The sequence below is a fragment of the Gadus morhua genome, chromosome 2 (genome assembly GCF_902167405.1).
Source record: "Gadus morhua chromosome 2, gadMor3.0, whole genome shotgun sequence".
Lineage (NCBI taxonomy): Eukaryota > Metazoa > Chordata > Actinopteri > Gadiformes > Gadidae > Gadus > Gadus morhua.
The window spans coordinates 13,281,460-13,308,522 of NC_044049.1; the positions used below are offsets into that span (position 1 = coordinate 13,281,460).

Below are 27,063 nucleotides of genomic sequence, written 5' to 3' on the forward strand. Positions count from 1 at the left end.
AGGAGGAAGGGGAGGGGGAAGGCATTGCACAAACACATAATAGGATGTGTATTTTTTTAAGGGGTTAATGTACAACGCAGACCACACGCACACTCAGAAAACACACACAGAACACAAACGCATACGGCACACCCACACAGTAGACACACTCACAGAACACACACACACACACACACACACACACTGAATACATGCATACACAGAATACATACGACCACACAGAACACGCAAACAGACAGACCACACTCACACTGAACACACACACACACACACACACACAGACCAAACAGCCTATATATATATATATATAATTTAAAAAAACCATCAGGTATAATATCATACATATGTACCAGGGTAATAACAGTAAAATAAATGCTGGGAACCCATTGGAAATGGTTTATATTTTGTTTTTCATTGTTACTTCTGCTCACCTTTTGGTTCCGAGGCCGCTCTAAAAGAATCTGAAACAGAGTTAATAATTATGTCTGTCTGTATTTTATTCGTTTTTTGTTACTATATTATAGCCTATTATAATAATGGTTGGATGTTCCTTCCTTACTATAACGGTTTTTTTTTAGATAGTAAACTTCCACCTAATTTGAAAATTTGATTATGTGTCGCCATCCAGTGTTATTTTTGTAGAACCACATGGGATACTGAAGCGTCTGCAAAAAATACTATCACACTATAAATAATCAGACCCATAAAACATTTTTATTTGAATGAATAGGTATATATATTGGATGTGTATTTGTCTGTGTAATGAAGATGTTTATATAGGCCTACTATATGAAACTTAAAACCAGCAGGAATAAAGCCATCAACTAACATTTTGTCTGTTTTTATTAGGAGATTATTATGACAGAAAATGATAACTATATAAATGGATTGCGGGAGCCACGGGGGCTGGATTGTTTATATCAGGTGCTAATGCATTTTAACACAACAACAATAACAACTGATTCTACTAGAGAAAAATAGGCAAGATAATTGAAATCCTCGTTATCAAATGTTGCGTTTTACAATGCAACAATGTTCAACAATGCAAGCATGATTAGAACGATATTCCTGTTGTGTTTTGCAGCTAAGCGGCCAATCACTTCATTTACGTCCTTTGCTTTGGTCCTTATGGAAATTATCGCCGGGGCACACCCAAATGCTGGTTCGAGCGTCTCTGCTTCTATCAGGTTTTTACCGGGGTATGCAAGAAAAACCCCTCTCGTACACATAGTTTATATCAATCTAAACAGCTGTAAGACTGATGCAATCACACCATAATATGAACAACACAACCAAGAGTCGTTACACAGGGATTTTGGTAGGGGGGGCTTAGCCTTACTGTATATCTATAGCCCAACTATCCATCTATCGATCGATCTATCTATCTAGATAAATAGATACATATATAAAAATATCTTTATGTAAATATATAGATTTATAGCTATATATGCATATTTTTTATTTATTTTGACAGAAAATGAATGTCTTTAAGAATTTATGAAATTCCTTTGTCTTATTTCCATTAATTCGATTATTGTTTATCAAATAATACGAAAATACAGCCCTTATAAACACCATACATTTAGGGTAACTTAGCCTTTGCATACTACCAAGTGGGACATAGCCTTTCTCATCAATCATAATAATATACTACGTTAATTTATAATAAATATTGTATCATAATAAAATATTTCCAGCACTTAATTAGAAAATATGAATAGCCACACTTCAGTTTATGCTATTCAGTGGCAATTATACAGATCTAATGACTCAATGAATGAGCAAGTGATCACTATAAATAACTATTCATGTATTTATTCATGACATTGTTTGAGGACCAACACAGTTTAGCTTGTCTTTCCTGGATCTTCCCAAACGGTAGAGGGCAGTAGCCGCTTTCCTTAATCCTTAACAAAGTAGCAGAAGAAAAACAAACGGAAAGGTTTTCATCCGCATGGCGGTATTCAGCAGATAGTCTAAATATTGTAAATAAATAGTCGTCCCTTTTCCGAATTTAAGTTGTATTAGAGCAATTGAAAAGATTAAGGTGAGTGTTCTGCTGCGCGCTTTCTCTATTTAAGTAAGAGCCTTATTGCTTGTAGTATTCTTACTTCCTCGACGTAGCAACGCAGCTGAAACGTTGCTTGAGAACTCATTCATCGTAACGCTTGTTAGCATGCATGCTAGTCAGCGTGCTAATGCAATCATATGGGAATTGTCTTTAGATACAGTGCTCAAAGACAATATCGTAAACTTCTTATATTAACATTGCTACACAATTCTTCACAGCTAGATTGATAGCTTGTTCATAACATTAATTAGTGGTTTCTTGACCTTCTCAACGTTGCACTTTGTCCATAAGCCATTGTCAATTGAATTTAATGATGTCGATTTCCCTGAGTATTCATACGATAGAGCACATCTCTCTGATCGGCTTTAAAGGATGGAGGCGGATCTATACGACGAGTTTGGTAACTATATCGGTCCGGAGCTGGATTCTGATGATGACGATGATATTGAGGCAGACGACAGGGATGTGGATGAGGTGTGTTAGTTATGCTGACATTGTTGTTTTAAAGTGATTGCTGATGTTTGTTAGCAATGAATATGCACAGGGTATATTCATTTATATGAATGTTTTCCTGTGCTACGGTTATGTGGTATCAATGTTTATTTTGCTGCTATATCGGTTTGTATGTTGACACTACTGCAAGGATTCTTGAAGTACTTATGTCGTCCGATTCCAATGCAGCCCGATGATGATGAAGACGAAGATGAGCCGGCTGATGCTGAAGATGACGTTCCTGGGATGGAGGTGGTCCTGCACGAGGATAAAAAGTATTATCCTACAGCGGAAGAAGTCTATGGGCCAGAGGTGGAGACCATCGTCCAGGAGGAAGATACCCAACCTCTCACAGGTTTGTTACACAATAAAAAGCACTAGCTAGCTAACACTTTTACCCCAAATTCCTTAAAATAAGTGCATTCAAACATCAAGTTACAACCCAGAAATTCAGAAACAACAATTAATCAAACAATTAATTGGACAAGGTCAAGTGCTACAATTAAGGAACAAGAGGAAGATAATATATAAAATATTTGTATTCATTGTGAATGATCCACATTACCATTGACACAATGACCCTTATGACGGTCTCACTGAATGGATTATGTAACGCTTGGCTCTATCTGCTTCTTTCAGAGCCCATCATCAAACCTGTGAAGAATAAGCAGTTCACTCTGATGGAACAGGAGCTACCACAGACTGTTTATGACATGGAGTAAGGAGTCAAAACGCTTGCTCTCTCAATTAAACAGGACTGCACAAAAAGACATGTTGTCGGCACAATGCTCTCACTCGACGTTGCAGTTTTCTTGGTTTCTTCAATAAGATCGGATTCAATGATTGTGTGTTTCACAGATTTCTCGCTGACCTGATGGACAGTCCAGAGCTGATTCGTAATATCACCCTCTGCGGCCATCTGCACCATGGCAAGGTCAGACCCAACCTGCTGATTGCTGTTATTGTTTTAATCAACGGCTTATATTTCTACAGCCCCGTCTATAGTGAGCTTATAAACTGAATGTCTTGCATTGTGTTTTCATATAGACTTGTTTCGTTGACTGTCTGATCGAACAAACTCACCCAGAGATCAGGAAGAGGGACGACGTGGATGTGAGTTGCTTATCCCCCATTAATGATCATGTGTTTTAGTTTTGATTTATGTTGACCTTGAAAGTGGTGTTATGGTTGCTAAATAAAGGTTTTTCTTGCAGCTTCGATACACGGATATCCTGTTCACCGAACAAGAGGTAAGAGACATGTTATGGCACATTTCCACCGAGCGGTGCAGTTAGGTCCGGTACGATGAGGTCCGGTAGGTGCGGCTCAGTTACGTCTTGCGTTTCTCCCAACGACAGTATCCTTAAGTTAGGGCGGGGTTTTAGCCGGATGGTGATGGTTGTGGCAGCTACGTAAGCATCGTGACATCACAGCAGCCCAACACAGTTGAGCCTACTAATAAATCCAATGAAAAAGAAGAATGCGACACATTAAACAAAGAGAAACAATGTAGGATGTCCAAGAAGGACTGCATTTTCTTAAATAAACTAAGCATTTGCATCCAGAAATACATTGCGGGTACTGTGTTTGTTTATTTTCCACCTGTCACCCGGTAGTGACTGGTCGACAGTATAATCAAACGACGGCGCGTGTATCTCCAACTTGTTGGCATCCTTTCAGACGCTAGGAACCCCAACGGTGAAGTATTGAAAATAGGTACAGCTCATCGCGGCTAGGTCCGTCCACGCCCACTTTTGGCGCTGGAAACGTGAACCATACCACACCTAATCGCACCTAACCTTACTGCAACGCTTGGTTGAATCGCGCAATAAGTGACATACGTTTCAGTATTGCACTGCAACTCAATAAAGCTGAAGAATACTGTGATGCTCTGAGATGATTCTAATTGACTGTTTTATCATGTCAGAATATTTTGTGCAGAACAAAAATACGTACAAAAATAAGTTTTTAGTGTTGCATTTGCTGTCAAATGGCAATTTGTACCATTTGTAATCTAGGATGCGGAGTATTTACTTTCAATCATGCATATGGAATAAAATGACCTGCATAGCTGTTGTCAGTCTGGTTGTAAATGAAGGTCTACAAAATGTGTTTCTTTTCCATTGCTAACCTGACCACCTTATTTCTCCCCAGAGGGGCGTTGGTATCAAAAGTACCCCTGTCACTATGGTGCTGCCGGACTCCAGAGGCAAATCCTACCTGTTCAACATCATGGACACGCCAGGTACAGTGCCTTCTAAAGCAGCTCGGTGGTTTTACAGGGGATTTAACCGTACGATTAGTTTATCTGACACTTATTTGTCGAACCCTCGCAGGTCATGTCAACTTCTCAGATGAGGTGACGACCGGAATCCGCATCTCGGACGGAATCGTCCTCTTCATCGATGCAGCCGAGGGAGTAAGTCCACCGGATGGTTGAGGGGCTGGCCTCCCAGACGAACCCCAATGTCCACAACCTGCCATCATGCCAAACCCTGACTCACTAGTTGAGTCTATGTGTCCAAAATGTATTGTACTTTTGGTTGCTTAAGAGTCTGACTATATAACCGGTAAATAGAAAGTCCCATTTCCCCCCTAACTATCTTTACGCCCTATCTTTACCTATTGACGAAAAGCGGCATGGTAAGCGGTGGTGGGTAAACGCATGACCGTTAACACTTCTCCCCCCGCTCTCAAGGTGATGCTGAACACAGAACGTCTGATCAAGCATGCCGTACAAGAGCGTCTGGCCATCACCGTCTGCATCAACAAGATCGACCGCCTCATTGTGGAACTCAAGCTGCCACCCACAGACGCCTATTACAAGCTGAGGCACATCGTGGACGAGGTCAACGGCCTGCTTAGGTACCTATTCTCTTTTGAGAATTGAGCGTTTAAAAAATATGCTGTGCACATCTCAAGGTCACGTGGAATTTATTTACTGGTTGTGCAGTTTTCATTTTTGTTTTACATTATTGTAGTCTCTAAGGCTAAGCAGATACCCGACAGTTAATGCTCCCTAATCAAGTTTTCATCTCGAGGGACCGTCGATTTCTAGCTAATTCTGGGACAGTTGCTGTCCATGGTCCCTATTTAAGAAATTAAATGAATAATACTTGCAGTTTAAAAAAAATACTGCAAAGTAGCTATATGAATTGGAAAATACTTGTCTGTTGCATAATGGTTACATCTCTGGAATCTCAACAAAGTGTGTTTTAATTTCAACGTAAGAGCTGAAAACCAAGTGCAGTTCATTAGATGTTTTAGGTTGTGTCTTCAGATGGTTATTGAAGGTGAGACATTTTGCAGATCAAATGGAGCTAGCTCATTATTGACTGCCTGTGTTTGTCTGTTCCTGGTTCTCAGCACATACTCTACGGATGAGAACCTGGTGATCTCTCCTCTCTTGGGGAATGTGTGTTTCGCCAGCTCCCAGTACTCTACCTGCTTCACCCTTGGCTCCTTCGCCAAGATCTACTCAGACACTTACGGTGAGAGAACTATTTCACAATGCTCAACGTTGAATCTGTCTTTTTTCCCTCACCAACCCTCCCTTCTGAATAATTCAAATGTATATTTACTGTTTGTGAAGACTTGTTTTGTTCTGGTTTTGCAGGTGACGTCAACTACAACGACTTTGCCAAGAGACTCTGGGGAGACATCTACTTCAACCCTAAGACGTCAGTCACTTGTTCAAATGGATTTCAAACCGTTCAAAATCCACCTGGTTCGTTGCCCTCCCCATCTCTCTGGCCTCATCTTTTGTTTGATTTGAATTTCCCTCTACAGGCGGAAGTTTACCAAGAAGGCCCCAACCAGTAACTCCCAGCGTAGCTTTGTGGAGTTTGTTCTGGAGCCCCTCTACAAGATCCTTTCACAGGTCAGACGCGTGTGTGTGCGTGTGTGTGTGTGTGTGTGTGTGTGTGTGTGTGTGTGTGTGTGTGTGTGTGTGTGTGTGTGTGTGTGCGTGTGTCAAGTCATATCACTTATGAAAGGACTGGGCAATTGTCAACCAACTCTACGACCAGTCGATTGGTTGATGGAGGAAAGATGGATAAGAAAGAAAGATTATGCATGTTATTTCTAGATTCACTTTGTGGGGCACGTGCACGCTATTCTACCTTGTAGCCTAAATATAGTGTACCTTTTCTAATGTGCATATTCTTTTTATATTCTGCAAATAATAAGGGCTGCTTAATTCATTGCATAAATCGAAATTGTTAGTTTGGTCTCTGCAATTACCTATAACAGTTGCATTAAATCCATAAAAAGATTTCGGCACCTGTTACAGTAAATTCAAATAACAAACTGTTACAAATCAGCAACAATTGCTCTAACAAATCCCTTGCTTTGCTGTTAGGGGCACTAGAATCACTGGGGTCTGAGGAATCATTACAGCTTAATATGACACCAAGCAATGCTACACAGTGGCCATGTTGGCCCATTGATACACTTGAATGAATGTGTGTGTATGCATCTTTCTGAAATCACAATATACACCAAATATGTTGTATTGTATTTAACAGAGGTTAAAGTCCTAATCAGTTGTGGTGGTTCTTTCCTGGCTCTTGTGCCGCTGCAGGTGGTGGGAGACGTGGACACCTCCCTGCCCAGGGTGCTGGATGAGCTGGGCATCCACCTCACCAAGGAGGAGCTGAAGCTCAACATCAGACCCCTGCTGAGGCTGGTCTGCAACCGCTTCTTCGGAGAGTTCACGGGTAAGCTCCTCTGGATCGCTGGGTCGCCACGCCACCAAGGGAAAGTAGCTGCAAATGCTTGTTTTTAGCCTCTGCTAGTTTAAAGGGTGGAGGTTCCACTATTACTGTAAGAGGTGATGTATGGTTAAGTGGAACTGAATTACATGGTCAACTTAATTATGTATTATTTTTTCTGATTTCTTATAATTTTTTTGTGATGATTATTCTGTTAAATAAATGTCTCCATGTTTTGCATACCCCCCCCCCTCCAGGCTTGGTGGACATGTGCATACAGCACATCCCGTCGCCACAGGAGGGCGCAAGAGCAAAGATAGAGCACAGCTACGCCGGTAGTCTGGACTCGGACCTGGGGGAGGCCATGTTGGAGTGTGACCCTGACGTGAGTCACGCCACTGATTGGGCTTAATAGTGTGCAGACGGGCGGGTGACGCTGAAACCGCCGATAGGCAGAAATATATCCATAACTGGGCGAGCAGGAGAGACTCGACACAAGCGAGCCGCTAACCTTTGCCACAAGACGACGTAGTGTACTGTGCGCCACGATTCCATGTGCCGTTTTCACCTCCCGGGACCATAATTAAAAGAAACGAGCGGGAATGTCCTACTTCGCCCTCCCAACTTTCTCCGCCAAACTAAACGGCTTACAGTCGTTCTCGCACACATCCTAAACTTTCCACCACCACCCCCCCCACTGCAGGGCCCTCTGATGTGCCACACCACCAAGATGTACAGCACGGAGGACGGCGTGCAGTTCCATGCCTTCGGCCGTGTGCTGAGCGGCACCATCCAGGCGGGCCAGCCCGTCAAGGTGCTGGGGGAGAACTACACCCTGGAGGACGAGGAGGACTCCCAGGTCTGCACCCTGGGGCGCCTCTGGATTTCTGTGGCCAGGTAGACGCTAGGGCTGCGCAATAATGCCAATTTTTTTTCTAAATCACCACATTGAGTGCGATATTACTTGAACAAGTAGGAACATTTATGGGATGTTTTTTTTTCCAATGTGATGGGACAGAGAGAAAAAGATCTGTCTTTCCAGGCACATTAAGGAGGGTGGTAAATGGCCGAATGGTCTTACATAGAACGGTCAACCTAAAACAAAGCAGGGTCTGACCAGCTGTCTGGTTTCACCCACCCCAGGTACCAGATAGAGGTGAACCGAGTGCCTGCTGGGAACTGGGTGCTCATCGAAGGCTGTGACCAGCCCATTGTCAAGACCGCCACCATCACAGAGCCCAGAGGCAACGAAGAGGTTTGGCACTAAAGACTTTCTTGGAAAAACACCCCATGTAGATCGAGATCAAAGAGCATTGCTTTGAGCCCTTTTGAAACCTCCCTTTTGAAATGTGTGTAGGCCCAGATCTTCAGGCCGCTGAAGTTCAACACTGCATCGGTGATCAAGATCGCCGTTGAGCCCGTCAACCCGTCGGAACTGCCCAAGATGCTGGACGGACTCCGGAAGGTCAACAAGAGCTACCCGTCTCTGACCACAAAGGTACACGCGTTCAAACAACAGCCATTTTATTTTGCATCCCCAGGAAGGAAATATATTCAGCGTTGGTGTCCTTTGGATATGACACGATTATTTGGGACGTATAAAGAATATTAAACATTCAGCTGCAGACGTTTCTATTGGTGGTCTTAGTGGGTGGGTAAGTGTTCTGTCATTATCATGCATGTTTATCCTGTTTGCCTTCTTCACCAGGTGGAAGAGTCTGGAGAACATGTCATTCTGGGGACAGGAGAGCTGTACCTGGACTGTGTAATGCACGACCTGCGCAAGATGTACTCGGAGATTGACATCAAGGTCGGTCGGTTTCTATGTTTTTGGTTGTCTTTTGCCTAGGTTTCTATCAGCCCAGCAGCTTGAGGTTTCATTTACCTTCTATCTGCAACCTTTAAAATTAGGGATGCACCGAATATTAAAATATTTATTTAATACTGAACGTTTTCTAACATTCCAGCAGACCTTATAGCAAGAATTTAAGAACAATGTACCTTTGAATAAATGAGTAAAACTTTTTTTTTGTGTTTTTTTTCAGCCTTTTTACTCCTTCGGCCGAAACCGAATTATGTTTTGGGCCATTTTCGGTGGCCCAAAACATAATTTTCGGTTTCGGCCGAAGGAGTAAAAAGGCTGAAAAAAAACACAAAAAAAAAGTTTTACTCATTTATTCAAAGGTACATTGTTCTTAAATTCTTGCTATAAGGTCTGCTGGAATGTTAGAAAACGTTCAGTATTAAATAAATATTTTGTATCAAATTTGTAATAGATTATTTTGATTGATAAGCAAGACAAAAATGTTTATAAAGGACATTTAACTGTTTGATTTATGCCATGGTGAAAAATTAAAGCAAAATGAATGAAAAACAGCCAAAGCCACATTCGGTTTCGGCTTTCGGCCAACTGTTTCAGTATATTCGGTTACGGTTTCGGCCAAGAATTTTAATTTCGGTGCATCCCTATTTAAAATCATACTTTCATTTTTGATCCGCCCATAAACACGGTTGCAAACTCATCACGTCAAATCGGGCATCCTTGTGAATTTTGTAGATCCGCGGGCGGTCTATGTCTCATCAAAGTTATCTAAGACAACTAGCCAATAAGAGGCAGAGTAGGGCCTTCGTTCGCCCTGCTGCTAAACTCTGATTGTCTCGTGCCACTCGTTGGCTCGTCCAAACTGCTAGCTCCACTTCCAGGCAGTGGGGAGAACGCATCACTGTAAGCAGCCTGTTTTATAGAAGGATGGGGTGATAAGGTTTGCTTGTCATCTTTAAGAGCCACTGAATCTATGGTTTTAGCTGGATTTCGAACACTGAGATAAATAAAAAATTCTAAAGGATGCAACTTGGTTTTTATTTTTGTTTTCTCCTTCATATTTAGGTATTAACATCCCTGAATGGTTTTTATGTGTCACTTAAACAACAATGATCAATTTCTTTATTTTCTGCAAAAAATGTTGTCACCTTTTTGGGTGATCACCAGTTTGCACCCCTGAATCAAGAGATTAATCCCATTGGGACACTTGTTGGATCGACCGATCGTAATACCCAAACATTAATTATATTGAATATAACTATCCTAGTTCTATAGGTGTTTCCTTGGGAAACTGAAATGCGGCTACCTCTCTGAAATCTGTGCTTGCCGACAGGTTGCTGACCCCGTTGTGACCTTCTGTGAAACGGTGGTGGAGACGTCGTCGCTGAAGTGTTTTGCTGAAACGCCCAACAAGAAGTGAGTAACGCCACCATTTTGTCCATGAAACCCTCTAACAACACTAACCCAGCGATCAAAACACTATCGTAGTTGCTTCTTTCTCTAATGTCCAACAAAGCTTGCTCTAAGCTATATTGTTTGCAATACTTGCTGAGCTGTATAGAAATCTGTGCATGCAGTTTTAGAAAACTGGAAACTGCCCTTTGGTGCGTTTTTTAAATGATTGTATACGGTAATAAAAGTCTTTAAAAAAAACATCTGTGGAGTAATGAAAGATACATCTGCAGTGGAGTAACTGATTGCTCCTGTCCTGAGCGTCTGGAGTGAGCATGACTGACACCTGATACTCCCAATCACAGGAACAAGATAACGATGATCGCAGAGCCCCTGGAGAAGGGCCTGGCGGAGGACATAGAGAACGAAGTGGTGCAGATCACCTGGAACAGGTACGGTCTGACCCCTTGAACCAGGACTTGTGTACTCAGAGGTAACCCCTTGGGATGGGACCTCCGGTTTCTCCAAAGGGTGCCAGCAACGACGAGATGCAGCCTGGTTGGGAATGGGTCTTTCTGCCTCGAATCATATCTGTTCTGCAGTATTCAGTTGGACTCACTTTCTCGACTACCTCTTCAGACGGATTTCCGAAACTTCTGAATATCTCTATTTCACACTGGAATGTCTCCATGTTAATACACGAGGGATAGAATCATTAAAACAGTTCTGAGAGTGGAACGATGCAGCCATTTGTCAAGCCGTAATGACTCGGGGAGCTATTTTTTATTCGTTACCTGTCGTGCATAGCTAAAGTTTCGATACTTTGACACCTCTTAATGACTAACGAAGTGTGAACAATCATATTTCCCTGTAATTGGTTCCAGTAGATATTTAATTGGCCCAACTTGTGTTCCCCCTACCGTTTCAGTGTCACTTGGTTGTCCTTAAACTCCCTACTCTAGTCCAACTCAATACATGGGAATTATATTGTGCACTAAATTAGCTTTGAAGCTTACTGTCAAACTGTCAAAAAACTGGGCCGTAACGATTTTAGCCAATTATGCGTGATTGAATCAAAACTAACATCCAATCATGAATCAGACCCTAGCATGGGTTCACGCGGTGTGTTCTAAAAATAAGTTTATATTGCAGTTGAGCGTTAATTGCCATGATACTTGCCATGATTGCATAGGCTATTAAGTGTGTGTGTGTGTGTGTCCATACGTTATCTCGGAATGGTACTGCGACATAAGTCGATTCAGTCGAGTCATTAAATTATATTCTACCTCCCTTTGCACTTGTACAAGGGTTAGCCTCCCATACAGGGACGCTCTCCTCCTGGCTTCTCTCTGATTACCATATAGTGCCTGTAGCGATGCTGTGAGATCACTCACCATTAGGCTCCCCTCTCCCTGCTCTGTCCCTCCTCTTCAATTAACACCCCCCCTCTCCCTGGGTTAACCTATCTTGATAAACTGCTTGGCAGACATGATGCTCCAACCTTGTCCTAACAACCACCCATTCTCCTCTGCTTCCTGTTCCTGGCGACGGCAGGAAGAAGCTTGGCGAGTTCTTCCAGACCAAGTACGACTGGGATCTGCTGGCCGCCAGGTCCATCTGGGCCTTCGGCCCCGACACCACTGGGCCCAACATCCTGGTGGACGACACCCTGCCGTCTGAGGTGAGGTGCCCCCACCGCGGGGGGACTCAGCCGGGCGTCTGCCGCTCGGCATGCCTGGGGTCTGGGGTCGTAACGTGGGCCACATGGTTGGGTTCTCCAGGGTTCACCCGGCCTGGCCCGGAATGTATAGTCCGGAGAATCTGAGGGTGATCATGTTCCTATCATGCGATAGCGTGACAAAAAATGGCCTACTAGTGTGTATGAAGTATTTACGCAATTGTATACTAAATACAATGAAGTATTTCTTCTACTAAGAAATGATCTGCCCTCCACACACGTTTTGTGTGTGTGTGTGTATGTGTCGACACAAGGTTCCTCCAACCCTGCATGTGTGTGTGTTGTCCTTAGGTTGACAAGGCGTTGCTGGGCTCCGTCAAAGACAGCATCGTTCAGGGCTTCCAGTGGGGGACCAGGGAGGGCCCGCTGTGTGATGAGCGTAAGTTGTACTCACACGAGGATGCACACGCACGAGCACACGCATCACTCAAACTCGCACACGATTTGGCAAGGCATGCATAGATGATACACAACTAGCCCTCTTATGCATAGAGAATGCACAACAAATGCTTTGGGGTTTCATGCATTCACATCCAAAGACAATATTCTGCAGTTCAGACATGGACCCTTCTTCCTGATGTCCTTTTAATTGGTCATAAATTGAGACAACCCTCTTCAAGATACGGCCAAAGGTCTGGCAGACTCCATTAGTTACCTGGTGCAAAGTACACATGTATATGTTAAGTAGGTAGCTGTACCACTTAAAAACCTCACATAAGCTGCTTTCAGACATGTGCAAGTCCTGATATACTCCTGATATTCTCCTGATGGGCCGTATGTCTGAAGAACATATCCGGACATTTGCACCCTGTAATTCTCCTGAAGAAATACTACCCTTGAGGTAGTATTTTTTTTTCTGGAGTAAATGTAAATTACCGTTCTGCCTCCATGCTGTCGGTGGTTAAACCAAAACACTACAGAGAGAGGGGTCACTTAGCACCTCTGCATATCCAGCCCCTTGCAAGCCCACCCCCCTAAACCAACCATAGGTTATTCTGATATTGAATGACACCAACGTCCTTATATAAAGCATCAAGTCTGAATCGCCCTCGGGGTAGATTCTCTGAAATGTAAAAACGCAGAGGACATGTCTGAAAACAGCTATAGTAAGACCCCCTCCACTCTTAAGGGGGTGTTTATAAAGTACTGAGTGGCGGTGGTGTAGGCTCCAGCAGGTCTATAAACAAGCCATTGTGTTCTCTATCCAGCCATCAGGAACGTGAAGTTCAAAATCCTGGATGCCGTGATCGCCCAGGAGCCTCTGCACCGAGGGGGGGGTCAGGTCATCCCCACCGCCAGGAGGGTGGTGTACTCCGCCTTCCTCATGGTGAGCTCAGCCCCTGTGTGTGTGTGTGTGTGTGTGTGTGGTCTCCTCTTTCTCGCTCACTTATATTTTTCTCTCTTCCCGTCACTGGTCATCTTTCTCTAGCTCCCCCACTATCTCTGACCTCCCCCCCCGACCCTCCAGCCTCGGTTCCCATAACGTTCCATTACCCTGATTGGGGCGGCCATATTGCTGACATGCCTTCACTTTAATTGCGGTGCCAGATCATTCTTCTTCTTCAAGCGTTTCCTTCATTGCCCTGTTCCCCTTCCTTACCTTTTTATCTCTTAACATCCAAAGCGGCTCTTACTATAAATCATTGATGCCGAGCTTGCCATGTTGTTGCCATAGTGGGTGTGCGTGATACTAGTGGGGTGTCCCTTGTTTTGCAGGCAACCCCCAGGTTGATGGAGCCCTACTACTTTGTGGAGGTGCAGGCTCCAGCCGACTGCGTCTCTGCTGTGTACACGGTGCTGGCCCGGAGAAGGTCTGTCCCCACAACGGCATTTTAACAACGTGCAGAGATTTTGAATCACGAATATTGCATTTTCTCGCACTCCATGCAGAGAGTTAGTGTTGAGGTGTTTATAGCCAATAATACGTGATCAACTGTTTTGATTTCCTACAAATTACATCCCATGGTTCATGCTAATGCAAAAAGGGTTTTACATTTATTTTGATTCAAGGACTTTACCAATACACCTTAAATAAATGGATAAAAAAAAATTCTCATATTGTTGAATTGGGTTTTGATGAGGTCTGCTGCTTTTTGTGGCTACAGAGGACATGTGACCCAGGACGCTCCGATCCCCGGCTCCCCCCTCTACACCATCAAGGCCTTCATCCCGGCCATCGACTCGTTTGGCTTCGAGACGGACCTCCGCACGCATACACAGGGACAGGCCTTCGCCCTGTCGGTGTTCCATCACTGGCAGGTAGGCCATCCAACCAGCTGCTGTCGTGAACGTTTGTATCCAGTCCTCGTGCTGACGGCGGTCCGATCCTTGCTACCTTTTCCTCGTCTCCTTTCACAAATTAATGTTTTTCGTGGAATTAGCTGTAAGCATTGATCCTCTTATCTGTCCCCCTAGTATTTCATCCAACCCTGATCCAAAGTGCCATTCCTGTATTTTTATCTTTTATTAATGGTCAGTCTCAAATGGCCCTTATTTAGAGGTCCCATGGCATGAAAATGACACTTTATGAGTTTTTCTAACAGAAGTATGAGTTCCTCTAGCCTGCCTATGGTTCTCCAGTGGCTAGAAACGAGCACTAGGTATCCTGCTCCGCCTTTGTAAAATGAAAGCTCCGACCCGCCGCTTTGGAATTTGGCCCCATATGTCATCATAAGGGGCCAGGTTAACTCCCCTTTCTCTGCTTTGCCCGCCATGAGAATTTGAACTGTGTGTGTGTGTGTGTGTGTGTGTGTGTGTGTGTACTGTAACGCAAGTTTTGTCCACTTCTTTGTTATTTGGATAAACGTTCTGCTGTTGGTTTTATGGTGCATAACGCGTAAGGTTTGCGTAAAGGTCCCATTTGGTGTAAAGACTAGACTGCGTCGGGTTCTCTGACGTCTCAGGTACTTCCATTACGAGACTCGTAGTGGGGGTTATCTCGGCCGTTGTTGAGAAGGCATTGGGGGGAAAGGAACTTTGGCTTTGACTCCCTGAAGTCCAGATTGAACCGCGACATGGAGGAGGTCAGGGGGGAGACAATCCCGGGCAACAATCCCTTTCTCCTCCATGTCGTGGTTCAATTTGGACTTCAGATTGACGTGGAAGAACCAGAGAGGTCGGAGAACCCGACGCAGTCGTTTGAGAATCATAACATCCTCTGGAGGAGCACAAAGCTTTTGGCCGTGATAATATATATATTATATAGATATCTATATATTATATTATTTTGATTTGGAGCTCCAGGACTCCCGGAGTGTTCTAGAATATTTACAGAACATGGCCAAAAGCTGTGTGCGCCTCCTGATGATATTATGAATCCGAGCCATTGCGATACATCCACTGTAAACACTAGCTCATGGTACCGTGGCCGCAAGCTGCTCAGGGCCACACCCCCATCCTCCACCTTGACCCGCCTCTAAAAAAACGCACGTTTGTAGAAGGCTCATTGTGGGACTAGCTTGTAGTGGCTGTAATTCTCTACCAAGTCTGGATTTCTTGAACGTCTTCAAATACTGTAATAGTGGCCTACTAACGCCTATAGAAAAACCTCCATAAAGTAGCATGCCATGGGACCTTTTGAAAGGTCACTTAAGAGGGTCTTGAGTCTTTTACCGTTTAAATTATGCCAACTGTTCACAAGTTCCGACAAACCAGACGTGCCATCCCCCACCTCCTACATCGATCCATAGCATGTATGATATGAAAGGCAGGCTGTGTTGAGTTAATGATGATGAAACTATTTCCTGTTACCCGGTGTGCTTAAACCTCAACATGCGTACGTTTTTCGCTAATGGAAATGTCTTTCGATCACACGACCAAAACCTGCGGCCTCCTTCCTCCTCGCGCTGTCTGTGTCATTACCAACGGAGTAAACAAATCTGACTTCTGATTGACGAACCAAGTGAAAGCTAGGCTATTTCGGGCCTGACAAACGCCTGCGTGTCACCACCTTTAGGCTGGCACCACGCGTGGCCCGACAAGACCTTGCGGGAATCAAACCCGATGACTGGAGAGCACCCGTCATGTCTGATACTGTATATAAACCTACCTTGTGTGTCGTTGCCCCCCCCCCCCCCTCCAGATTGTGCCCGGTGACCCCCTGGACAAGAGCATTGTTATCAGGCCGCTGGAGCCCCAGCCCGCCCCTCATCTGGCCAGAGAGTTCATGATCAAGACGCGTAGGCGCAAGGTGAGACCCAAGTGCACCGCACGTCATCTGAAACATGTTGCTCATTATGCCTGATTGAAAAGGTATGCGTTTGAATTTGTTTTAAAACTACAATGTGTTCCCCGTAACTGTAGCTTGGTATTCGGCTTATGTGGTAACTCTTGGTGGAAAAACACATCCTGTTCCTCTTACATTTTTCACTTCCTACCAGCCCTCGGGGCCAGGGTTGTGTTCCCATTGAACAAAAGAGAAAGCAGGCTGGTTTAGCAGAACAACAGCATCCTCCTTAAGATCCTACAGTGTTAATCACAGAGAGTTAAAGTGGGGTCTACAGCTCATACCTCCTGTTGTCTTCCCCCCCCCCCCAAGGGCCTGAGCGAGGATGTGAGCATCAGCAAGTTCTTCGACGATCCTATGTTGTTGGAGCTGGCCAAGCAGGACGTGGTGCTCAACTATCCAATGTGAGCCACCGGTGCCTGGGGGCTTACCCCCCCCCCCCACAAATCCACCACTGCAGAGCCACATGTCACACTTAGCAGCCACGTCTCACGTTTTTCCCTGTATAATCGTCACTGCAATTGTTTGGAAGGAATGCCCATTAGGAGGGGCCTGGCCCATAGGTCTTGAAAGACTAGGTCTTTGAAGACCTATTCCAATGGGTCCCATTCCAATGGGTGACTTTCCTCATTGGGGATTTGTCTCCGTTTTATGATGGCAAACTTTAGGTTAGCCAGTGACCTAATGTTTGTCTAAATACCCCCTGTTCACTGTATGTTTCAATTAAATATGGTGAAAAACAGGCAGCCCTTATTACTGATAGACGTTTCAGTTGTCCTCAAACTGTTAGTGATGGCTCAATGTGACATGTCCAGCTCCATTTATGCAGTTTATGACTTGTTTTTTTATTTTTGTATAAATACTTCATTTATAGAAACACCTTTTGATGAAACCATACATGTTTTTTATTGTTTAAGGAAATGGGATGTTAATAATGAATGAATTTTGTGAAGCTGTTTGAATAAAATGGATATGTCTTTTCAAACATGTATATCAAGTCTGCTCTGTTTATCTAGACCTATTCCTCTTGGAACATGTAATTTGAAGTGATACACTTTAAAGTGGTGAAGAAATGGTTGGAGTCAATTAGTGACAGTGTTGGTGATTATAGTTTATCGGAAACTTGAACAGAATTGGTGTTTAATTATTCAGAACATGTAGACATATGACAGTATCGGTTTGCATGTGCCATCATGAAAGTCTCCCTGTTGATAATATCTATATGAGGTAGAGCAATTTGATACGCATTCATAAGCCATTTCTAAATCTACCATTTGGTGAGCAGTGGAAGTGTCAACCTGATGTATGATGGATAGATCCGCCTACAGTTCATCCACTGGGTAGGACTCCCACCTCTTATGTCAGAAATGGGTAGATTTGGAAATTGATTGTAATAGCTCATCAAACTGACACTTGATGGTAAAGTAAAGGCCATTTAAGCATGAACATAGTCCAGAACAAACCATTAATGCAGTGAAGGAGGGGGCAATTGAGCTGCTCACAAAAAGTAAACGCATGCATTTTAATTTTTTATTGAAGCCAGCATAATTTCCTATTGAGCCCGCACCTGTCATATGAAAAGTGTTGCATGATTGAACTTGACTTGTTTAGAAACCACTGTCATTGTTCTGACAACACTGAAGTCACTGTTGGCTATCTTCAAATTATGCTGACCTGACGTGAAAGTCAGTCCTGACAGGAGGGCCCTACAACAGTCTCATGTTGACAGGGTCACACTGCTGGCCCCTGACAACGGCCAGTGATGACAGCACCAGGGGCTGGGCGACGTTCGTAGAAGGTAGGGGAAGCTGTCGGCAATGGCTCGGGAAGCTTTGACCTTTTAGGACGAATGCCACGCTACTGTCCTTTTTGAGAACAGAGGTTAGGCCTTTGTTTTCTCTTTTTAATGGTGGTGAAGGATAGCAGAACTCGAGCCTTGATAAAGGCTAGAGTGTTGCGATAGCACTCAATCACCTTGAGTGTTCCCCTGTTGGGCGACAGCTTGTCCCGAAGTGAGGTGATAAACTCAGCCCGAATCTTTACTTTCTAATGAAGTCGTCCCTGTACGCCCTTCCATCCTGGCATGAGCCATGACGCACCCCCCGCGGCCATGGTGACGGATGGTTGGCGTTCATGCCGGTCTGGTCTGAACACATCGCCCTCGAGCGGTCGGGACAATCTGTGGACCCAGTGTGCTAAATATAGAGAGGAGCGACACTCTGGTCCTGGTCGGCCATGCTGGGGGCACCCTCCATGCAGGCTGAAGCTGAATCTGACCCCTGGAATCCGGTGTAAACCGGTTAGACCCGCTTCCGTCTTTTACATGGGTTTCAATGGAATAATTGTATTGCATGGATGGCCTATGATAATCCATGGGGACAACCATGAGGAGAGAACATCTGGACAAATCATCAGATTTCATCAAGTCACTCTCCGCCTCACATTGGGAGGGACAATCGCTCTGTCCTTCATTCATAGTCGCCTACCCTTCAGACTCATGCACTGCCCGGCAGGTCAGTGAATTAACTTTATTTGAGGGCTGGCTGAGCTGGCAAGGTTGGCAAACAAGAAACAACATAAATAAACGCGTAACCTCATTAAAAGGACTCCAGCACTCTAGGGCACCTGAAAGACCCACAGCACTGGACAAGTCTAATCGTGGATAACAAAGGTCAGACAATACAAAAGCCAGTAGGCAGCTCAGCGTTGTGCACATATAGCAATTTCTATAGTGTTGGAAAAAAGGTCTAAGACAGTATGCCTAATGGGGAATTTGGAGGATGGACAGAGATGGTCCTTGTGAGCAACACCTCTATATCATCAGTATTCTCGTTATACTATGGAAGGTTATCCCCTAATCTATAGGGTTCCCTGAAACATAGTAAGCCTAATTGTTTCCTTGGAAAAGGTTTGAGGCACTTTGAAATCACTTGGTTATGGGCCGTCTAACTGTGTCACTTGGCTTTCCATCCAACAGCTTGAGCTCATCAAAGTTGCATGGGGATCATAGCTTCTCCCCGGGTGCACAGTAAGTGAAACCAAGTGTGATCCATGTTCCCCCTCATATTTGGGCGTCCTTGCTACCCAGAGATGCAGCAGACCTGACTGCTCATGTCAGATGCATCCTGATGTGACAGCTGCATTCTCAAAGGCAGAGTGCCCAGAGACTAGTCATCTCGAGAGCCGGTTCTTATCGGTGGCCATGCCATTGAGACATAATTATTTAACGGTAACATCCAAACCCGTACAGAGAACCACATTTATGCCGTCAACGCAGCAAAAACGAACCATCCCCAAAGAGCCATCAAACTAAGGTAAGAAAAGAGATGTCAGTGGGATCGATAGATAAATATATTCAATAAATCCAGAATATGTATGTTTCTAATCATCTGCGTATATAGTTAATGATAGATTAAATATGAGCAGGGGGCTGGCTGCGTTCTGTGAAATGTTTCGACCGCGTGGTCGCTTACTACGAGTTGTAGCCTAACCGCCAGAATCCAGAATCGGTCACCTGTCGGGCACGCGCACAAACAGGAAAATACGCGTACGCGCGAACATTTGCGCTGCTTTCAGTCAGAGGTTTCTGTTGTCATAGGGATTCGCTTACCATGAGCTGCTTCGATCGGTCAGTTCGTCAGACGACGACGAATTGTTCGCAAGTGTTGATACATAGGATGTACGTAGACACAGCTGTATAGCCTACCAGCGGAATCAAAGAATCAACTAAAATGTAACTCGAAAACGCAAGGCTGCTCCGAAGATGCTAAGCCAAAGGGACATTATCGACGACAAGTGACTAACTTATTTTAATAATTGTTAGAAACAAACAAGTCAGGATAACGACATATACACGAACTTATATGAGAAGATAATTCATTTGTGACGTATGACAGTTCTTTCCAAAATGACAATCCCATTGTGTTGCGTCGCTCTGCTGGAATGGACGCATAGGGATTTTGGCACCGATTTTACGCAGCAGACAACATAGTTGAATCGGCATCCTTTTTTTTTTAATGAGAGAATAGCAAGATGTCGATGTTGGATTTAAAGGCTCAACAACCGTGGTAATGCGATGAGATACATGCAGTGACACACCTTCGATTTCACCGAGTGGAGCAGAAAGCAACGGAATTCAAGTTTGGACCCCAATAAGTCCACAACCACAATATTCACCAGGAACACCCCATATCGTTAATCATCTTCACAGGCTCGCATAGCGGTAAGATTTGTGTTACCAAAATGGATTTGTCTATATCTGTTGCTCACGATTTGATAGTAAACGCCTGCCTCAGTATCATACAGCATTTAGCCTACACACCTCACTGCAATAATCAATTCATTTTATTCGCTATTTTTTATTTCATATATACATTATAGGCATTCGAGTATGTTTTTCTCTAAACCATGCCCCGTCAAAACGTCCAATGCTTGCATCTCGCATCTTTACTAGTGAATATCGGTTTGCCTATCGTGACTAATTGGAAATATGGTTAATTAGTGGCCCATGTGTTCGCCTGAATGCCGATATCTCAATAGCCTTCATTCATTGTTCAAGTATTTGAACAGTCTAAGTAATTGACATTGATTTTTGAAATGCTTTTAAATTAAGTCACAGAATTTCAGCATTGTCTTTTGTTCTCATGGCTGTGATGACGGCTGGGTGTTAGATTATGGTAAACCTAAAACAGCTGCACATACAACAGTGTGATTGTGGCATTCATTGATGGCCCGAAAACAGTTTTATTTAATCATTTCTGTATATTTATTGGACATAATTTAACATACGCGATGATCAACTGGTGCAATGCCAATAATTTAGGTTTTGATGAATACATTATGTTCAAATAAATTAGGCTATGTTGAAAGGTGGTGTCATATTGCTCGAATGTCATTAGAATGATAAATATTTCAAATATAGGCTCTAAATCTATTTCCACTATAGCTTTATTGATTGATTGGCTATATGAGGTTTCTCATATGAGGTTTCTCATGTAGCCAATAAACCTGAACCCTGGTGGTATCAACCGACGGTGGTTTACGGGCATCCTAGAGATTTCTTATTTCGTTTTTTTTTATTCAACGACTTCCATCTTCATTTCAATGCACCTTCCATTGATATCTTAAGGTCAATGCATGCATGATGCATCGTATTTAGGAAATGTTTAACATGCCTAGTGGTTATCCTTGGAAATATCCTGGACTCCCATTCTTCATTCAAAACAGAGACCGTTGTGCTGTTTTTCCGGTATTTGAAACAATCTCGCGGATGTCTCTGTCATCCACGGTCCATGTTAGTACAGGAGTGAGGGTTCTCAGAATCAATGAAACACCGGCCCAGCCACCTTGATTTTTTGTAGGTAAAGTAACGGCGGATTAAACTGCAAGTACATTGTAGCTCCATGTATTGTTTTTGATGTACAGCTTCTATATGCCGAATTTAGCTCTTTTTTTTTAGGAATAAGCTAAATCAACGTTATTTTTGCTTGGTGAATATGATTGATCTTCTGCTTATTTCCTGCCGCATTCAATGAAATTAATCTCAAATGAGATTTCAGCTTCCCACTACCCCTTTAAAACACACACACACACACACACACACACACACACACACACACACACACACACACACACACACACACACACACACCTACACACACACACGCACACAGACACACACACACACACACACACACACACACACACACACACACCACACAGTTCATTTCCCTTCACCTGCTCCTTGGCAGCACTTTGAGATTGATTATCAGCAGATTCTGTGTGGCAGCAAAGTATTGCTTCATAAAACATTCTATTCAAAGGGCCCGGCATTCCTAGAACTGGTTATCATCAGACTCCAACAACCCCCCATACATATGTCCAATAGCGGCAGATAAAAGTAGAAACACAAATTGGAATGCATGCTTTTTGGAGAACCACATTGATGTCTATAGAATGCAGTCTTCTAAGAAGCCTAGTTTTCTGTATAGATTTCTGTGGCGGATTTGTGTTTTGTGATAGATGAATTTCTTGGGACAGTCAGTATGTTTTCATGCACCACTTAATCCGATTACAGCCATAGTTTGACTATGCTCCTCAATTGTACAACTGCAATTGTCCAAGTATACATGACAAACTAAACATCCAGGGTTTTGGCCGTGGACTCAAAGTTGGTGGATAAGGCAGAGTTTTACAGAATCTAATTTTTTTTAAGATTTTAGCATATGAAAGCTCTCTGACAAATGGACATCAGAAAGATACTTTTGTGGATAAGAGTCTGATTGGAAGTTACATAACGTCAACATAGTTGGGCTGTATATGATATGACCAATAGAAACATTAGGAATATAACCATATATAATATATATGGAATGGTAAAGGGAATGAAACTTTAGTCAGATTTTCCACTCGGGTTTATGAAACAAACACAATGTATTAATTATGCATATTGATGAAGGCTGTGCTTGCTTTCAGCAGCCTTAATCCTAACAATGTATATAGGGACAAAATGTCTTTCTTCCTGCCAACTCTTCTGGGTTCACTGTCCTTGCGACATCCTGTACTAGGGTGTTCTGTCCGTACTCTTTTACTGTTTAATTAAACCACACTATATTAGACTAGTAGCTTGCATAACAATTTCATTATTGGGTTGAGTTACCTGTATTGTTCAAGGTGTATGATATCTTTGTTATGACAAAGATGGAATCTTGGGCAGTAACGCAACAACGCAGTAACTTCAACTTTTCATTTTGAACCTTTATAATGTTTGGCTCTTTCCAAGAGAAGGGAAATATAAATTTCCCTAAGAGTCTGCAGAATCGCAATTGATGCACAACTCATAACTGGAACTGTGTTTGATTAAACCTTGAGAAGCAGCCTCACCTAGTTGTATTGTGTGGTATGTGTTGGCACGAGTCAGTATATTTGTATCTTAGTAAGAAAGACTCGAGTTGATGGGGAGGAGACCCCAGGACAGGAGCAAAGGAGGATTATGTCCTCCCCGTGACTCAGAGGGACCCTTGCAGACTGCTTCCAAATAACGTCCCTCATGAGAAATGCCTGAAAAAGGAGCAAATCCCGGTTTCGGGGTTTTGCCATTTTCACCTTTATTATTTAACCATGTTAGTCTTTTTAGATGAAAGCCCTCCCTTTTAAGAGGGACCTGGCCAAGAAGGGTGTGACATCATTATATTTAGATAAAATAAGGGTTTTGTCGAAGCTTCATATTATTATTATTAGACCTTTATTTATTCAGGGAAAGGCCATTGAGAGCTCTTTTTCAATGATGCCCTGATTACAACATATAAAATAAAAACTGAAATCCAAATGCACAACAGATATGAACAGTCGGTCAAACAACCAGAACAAAACAGCAATACATAAAGTAAATAAAACAATACAATGGGACAAGTAAAAAAAAACATAAAAAACGCGAGCAATCCTCTTCAAATGCGATTGCAATCATTCCCTTGAACTTCTCAATTGAGACCAATCTCACCAGTTATAGTTAATCCTGAAGTTTATTCCATCTGTCAGGAGCATAAATGTAAAAAGCAATCTTTCCTGAGTTGCTATTGGTGCGTGGAATGATAAGTCGAATGTGTGAGTGAGAGAGAGTTTGATTTGATTGATTTGTGAAATTAAGCATTGAAGATTGGTACATTGGGATCTGTCCACATAAGGCCTTGTAAATAAATAAAAGACAGTGTGGCTCTCTTCTGATTGCGAGAGAGGGCCAGCCCACTTTTTTCTTTAAAACGCAGCGATGGGTAAGATAACCAGCACAGGTGATAAAATGCCCAGCGCTGTGATAAGCCGCATCAAGCGTTTTACGGTTGAAGATGAAGCATGCATGTACCACATCACCGTAATCAAAAACAGCCAAAATGAATGATTGAACTAAATCTTCCGGATCAAGATTGAAAGAAAATAACTTGTTTCTGTATAGAATTTCTATACAGAAACAATCTCCTTAAGGATATGGTTAGGTGTTCCACATGTGCCTGAAATGTGAGTTTAGAGTCAAGGCAGATGCCGAGATAATTATAAGCGTTAACCATTTGAATTTGCTCACTTTGGAGTGTATGTTTTGAGCGGTTTCAAGGCTAGGCGACCTAGAAAACAACATCCACATATTATCTGGGTTCAAGACAAGCTTATGGCTTACAAGAGACCGCTGAAATTCATTAAAGGCAGTCTGCAGGCTTGTAGTGGCCCATGCAGGAGTGGGGCCAAAACTGCACAAAATTGTGTCATCCATATAGTAATTGAAATCACAATGTTGAGATATAGGGCTGGTATTCACATGTGTCTATCTCTGTATGTGTGTGTTTTCATAGAAAAGTGGAAGGAAAGAAACCTGCATGTGCATAAGATTGAATGTGAAATTCAGCCAGCATATCAGCGATCCTGAATGAAAAGAGCGGATTCTAGCTAAATATTGCGTCTCTGAGAAACACGCACGCACAAACACACACACAAAGGCACACACACACACATATTATATGTATGCATGCAACAGATTTACTGACTCGCAGTGCTACACACACTAGTGGCTTCTGAAACGCTCCTTGGCTGCATATTTGCATACAGGCAAGCATTTGTTGTTGCAGGCCGTAATGCATGCGGACAGGGTCTCCACTCCCTTAGGTCACTGAATGATAGGCATAATGTGACTGGAAGGGGGCACTCACACATATCCACATGCATGCATTCACTCACACAAAAAATAAACGCACTTTGCAAGCACGCATAAGGCTGATCTCCATTATTGGAAGCTGTCTTCACTTTCTTGCTGTCGTTTATTCTGGTTTGGGCTTTTTTGTTGTCTTTTTGCTGTTTTTAGTTGCTGTTATCCCATGTTGGGTTCTTCAAACTCAGGTTATTGCAGGGGTGCAATAACAGGGGTGTCACATTTGCAGTGTTTTGCCTTTTGTCACTTCCAGTCTGTGTCAGACTTCCCCAAACTCCTCTTGTTAGGTGTATTGGTGTTTTCAAGATGACCAATGCAAACACACATACACACACAACCATTGGCATTCCTGTCCACACTCACTCACTCTCACACAGAGTGGCTCCAGAGAGTGTATCGGACTCCATAAGGTGATCTGTGCCACAGCACTGCACAGGGCACAAGGCAGACGCTGAGCGCTCCAACAGCACTCATGCCTGATTGGCTGAGGCAGTGCGAGCTTGGCTTAGTTTTGTATCTGTATGTTTATGTGTGTGTGGGTTTGTGTGTGTCAGTGCCCACCGCTGCCTGTCACAGGAGAAGCTGTACAACTGCCAGGTTAAGGGGATGTGACGGACAACCTGTCACTGCTGAAGACACGCCCGCACGCACACACACACACAAACAAACACACACACACACAGAGGCAAATACACACTGGCATATCCTCACATCCACATGAGAAAACATACACACGCATGCACATACATGCACATACACATTGGCACACAAACACAGTCACGCACACATGCACATACATACAAACACACCCACATGTGCACTTACACACTTATACACACACATGCAAATATACACGCATACACACAGCAAAACACAAAAGTGTGTGCATTCAATATTGTTTGCAGGGGATGGTTATGATGCTAAGAATGTATGTCTGTATGAAGGTGACGTTGGTTGGATCCGGCTTGTGGGGATCTTCTGGTAGATAAGCAGGGCTGTTTTATACGATTTGTTTTCAGACCACGTTAGACGTCATAACAACCAGAACATGTGCATAACGTAATGTCATCAGTGCTGTGTCAGCGGTTGCAGACCACGGTTCGTTCCTGTCGCATTTCAAAAGGCCTCAGCTCCATAGCTGGACCGAGTCTTTATGAAACAAGGGCTAAAAGTTGAGCTTGTGATGTGTGTTATTACAAATTTAGTATTAAAGAATAGATCGTAGTGTGCTTCAGATTGTGTTTAATTCAAATGATTAACTTCAAATGAGGAACACATTGGAAATTTCCAATTTATTTTAATTGTAGCATACGCTTCTAACAATTTTCTGCCGCCTTCCTTTATTTTTTCTAACCCTAACCTAGTAATTGAATTGAATGCAATACTTTCCATTTTCTGTATTTTCCCTCCATGTTTCTAAAGCATGCTTTCCAATATATTTAGTAATAATTTGTATACTTACAAACTACTAACAATAGCCCAATTTATGCATAATATATATATATTGACGATAATTTCAATAATAGATGCATATTTTTCATCTAAATATTAAACTTAATGTTGCATAAAAATATGAAATAAAGGTTTCACTATTTAATAAAACCATCTGCTCAATGTCAATGTCAATTCTCGGGAAATTAGATTCTCAACGCTCGTGCTAGGTTTGCTTTTGTAAAGAACCCTTGTAAACGTCTAATCACTGAGACAGGCTCTTCTTCCTACCACCCCCGTTAACTGGTAAATAAATGTGTACACCACCACTTCCTATAATTTTAAACCATATATTTGTAACATTTAACAAATGTGTACAACACCACATTCTTTAAGTTTGAAGGCATCACTTTGGCAATAGAGAAAAAAACAACGGGAAAAAAAGAAGCATCTATGCAAATTGTTATTTTTAGCTCGAGTTACATATA

At 43.0% G+C, this 27,063-nt stretch overlaps 2 protein-coding genes across 2 annotated transcripts in view; both read left to right on the forward strand.

The window, feature by feature from the left end:
* Nucleotides 1-1,888: 1,888 nt before the first annotated feature.
* eftud2 (elongation factor Tu GTP binding domain containing 2) lies at nucleotides 1,889-17,443 on the forward strand. The gene is made up of 28 exons (XM_030344063.1): nucleotides 1,889-2,047; nucleotides 2,443-2,545; nucleotides 2,753-2,918; nucleotides 3,203-3,281; nucleotides 3,422-3,497; nucleotides 3,611-3,676; nucleotides 3,778-3,813; nucleotides 4,718-4,808; nucleotides 4,900-4,982; nucleotides 5,262-5,428; nucleotides 5,930-6,054; nucleotides 6,180-6,243; nucleotides 6,353-6,443; nucleotides 7,146-7,281; nucleotides 7,533-7,660; nucleotides 7,979-8,172; nucleotides 8,419-8,530; nucleotides 8,633-8,773; nucleotides 8,984-9,085; nucleotides 10,431-10,513; nucleotides 10,855-10,941; nucleotides 12,044-12,170; nucleotides 12,519-12,606; nucleotides 13,436-13,554; nucleotides 13,944-14,038; nucleotides 14,333-14,486; nucleotides 16,309-16,416; nucleotides 16,765-17,443. Exons 2-28 carry the CDS (start codon nucleotides 2,444-2,446, stop codon nucleotides 16,858-16,860), a joined length of 2,916 nt encoding a protein of 971 aa, XP_030199923.1. The 5' UTR covers nucleotides 1,889-2,047; nucleotide 2,443; the 3' UTR covers nucleotides 16,861-17,443.
* A 2,557-nt stretch (nucleotides 17,444-20,000) lies between these two features.
* gjc1 (gap junction protein gamma 1) overlaps nucleotides 20,001-27,063 on the forward strand; it is a 33,165-nt gene continuing 26,102 nt past the window's right edge. The window contains exon 1 of the mRNA XM_030347793.1: nucleotides 20,001-20,674. The gene's annotated coding sequence lies outside the window, so the exon portion shown is untranslated. The remainder of the gene's footprint in view (nucleotides 20,675-27,063) is intronic.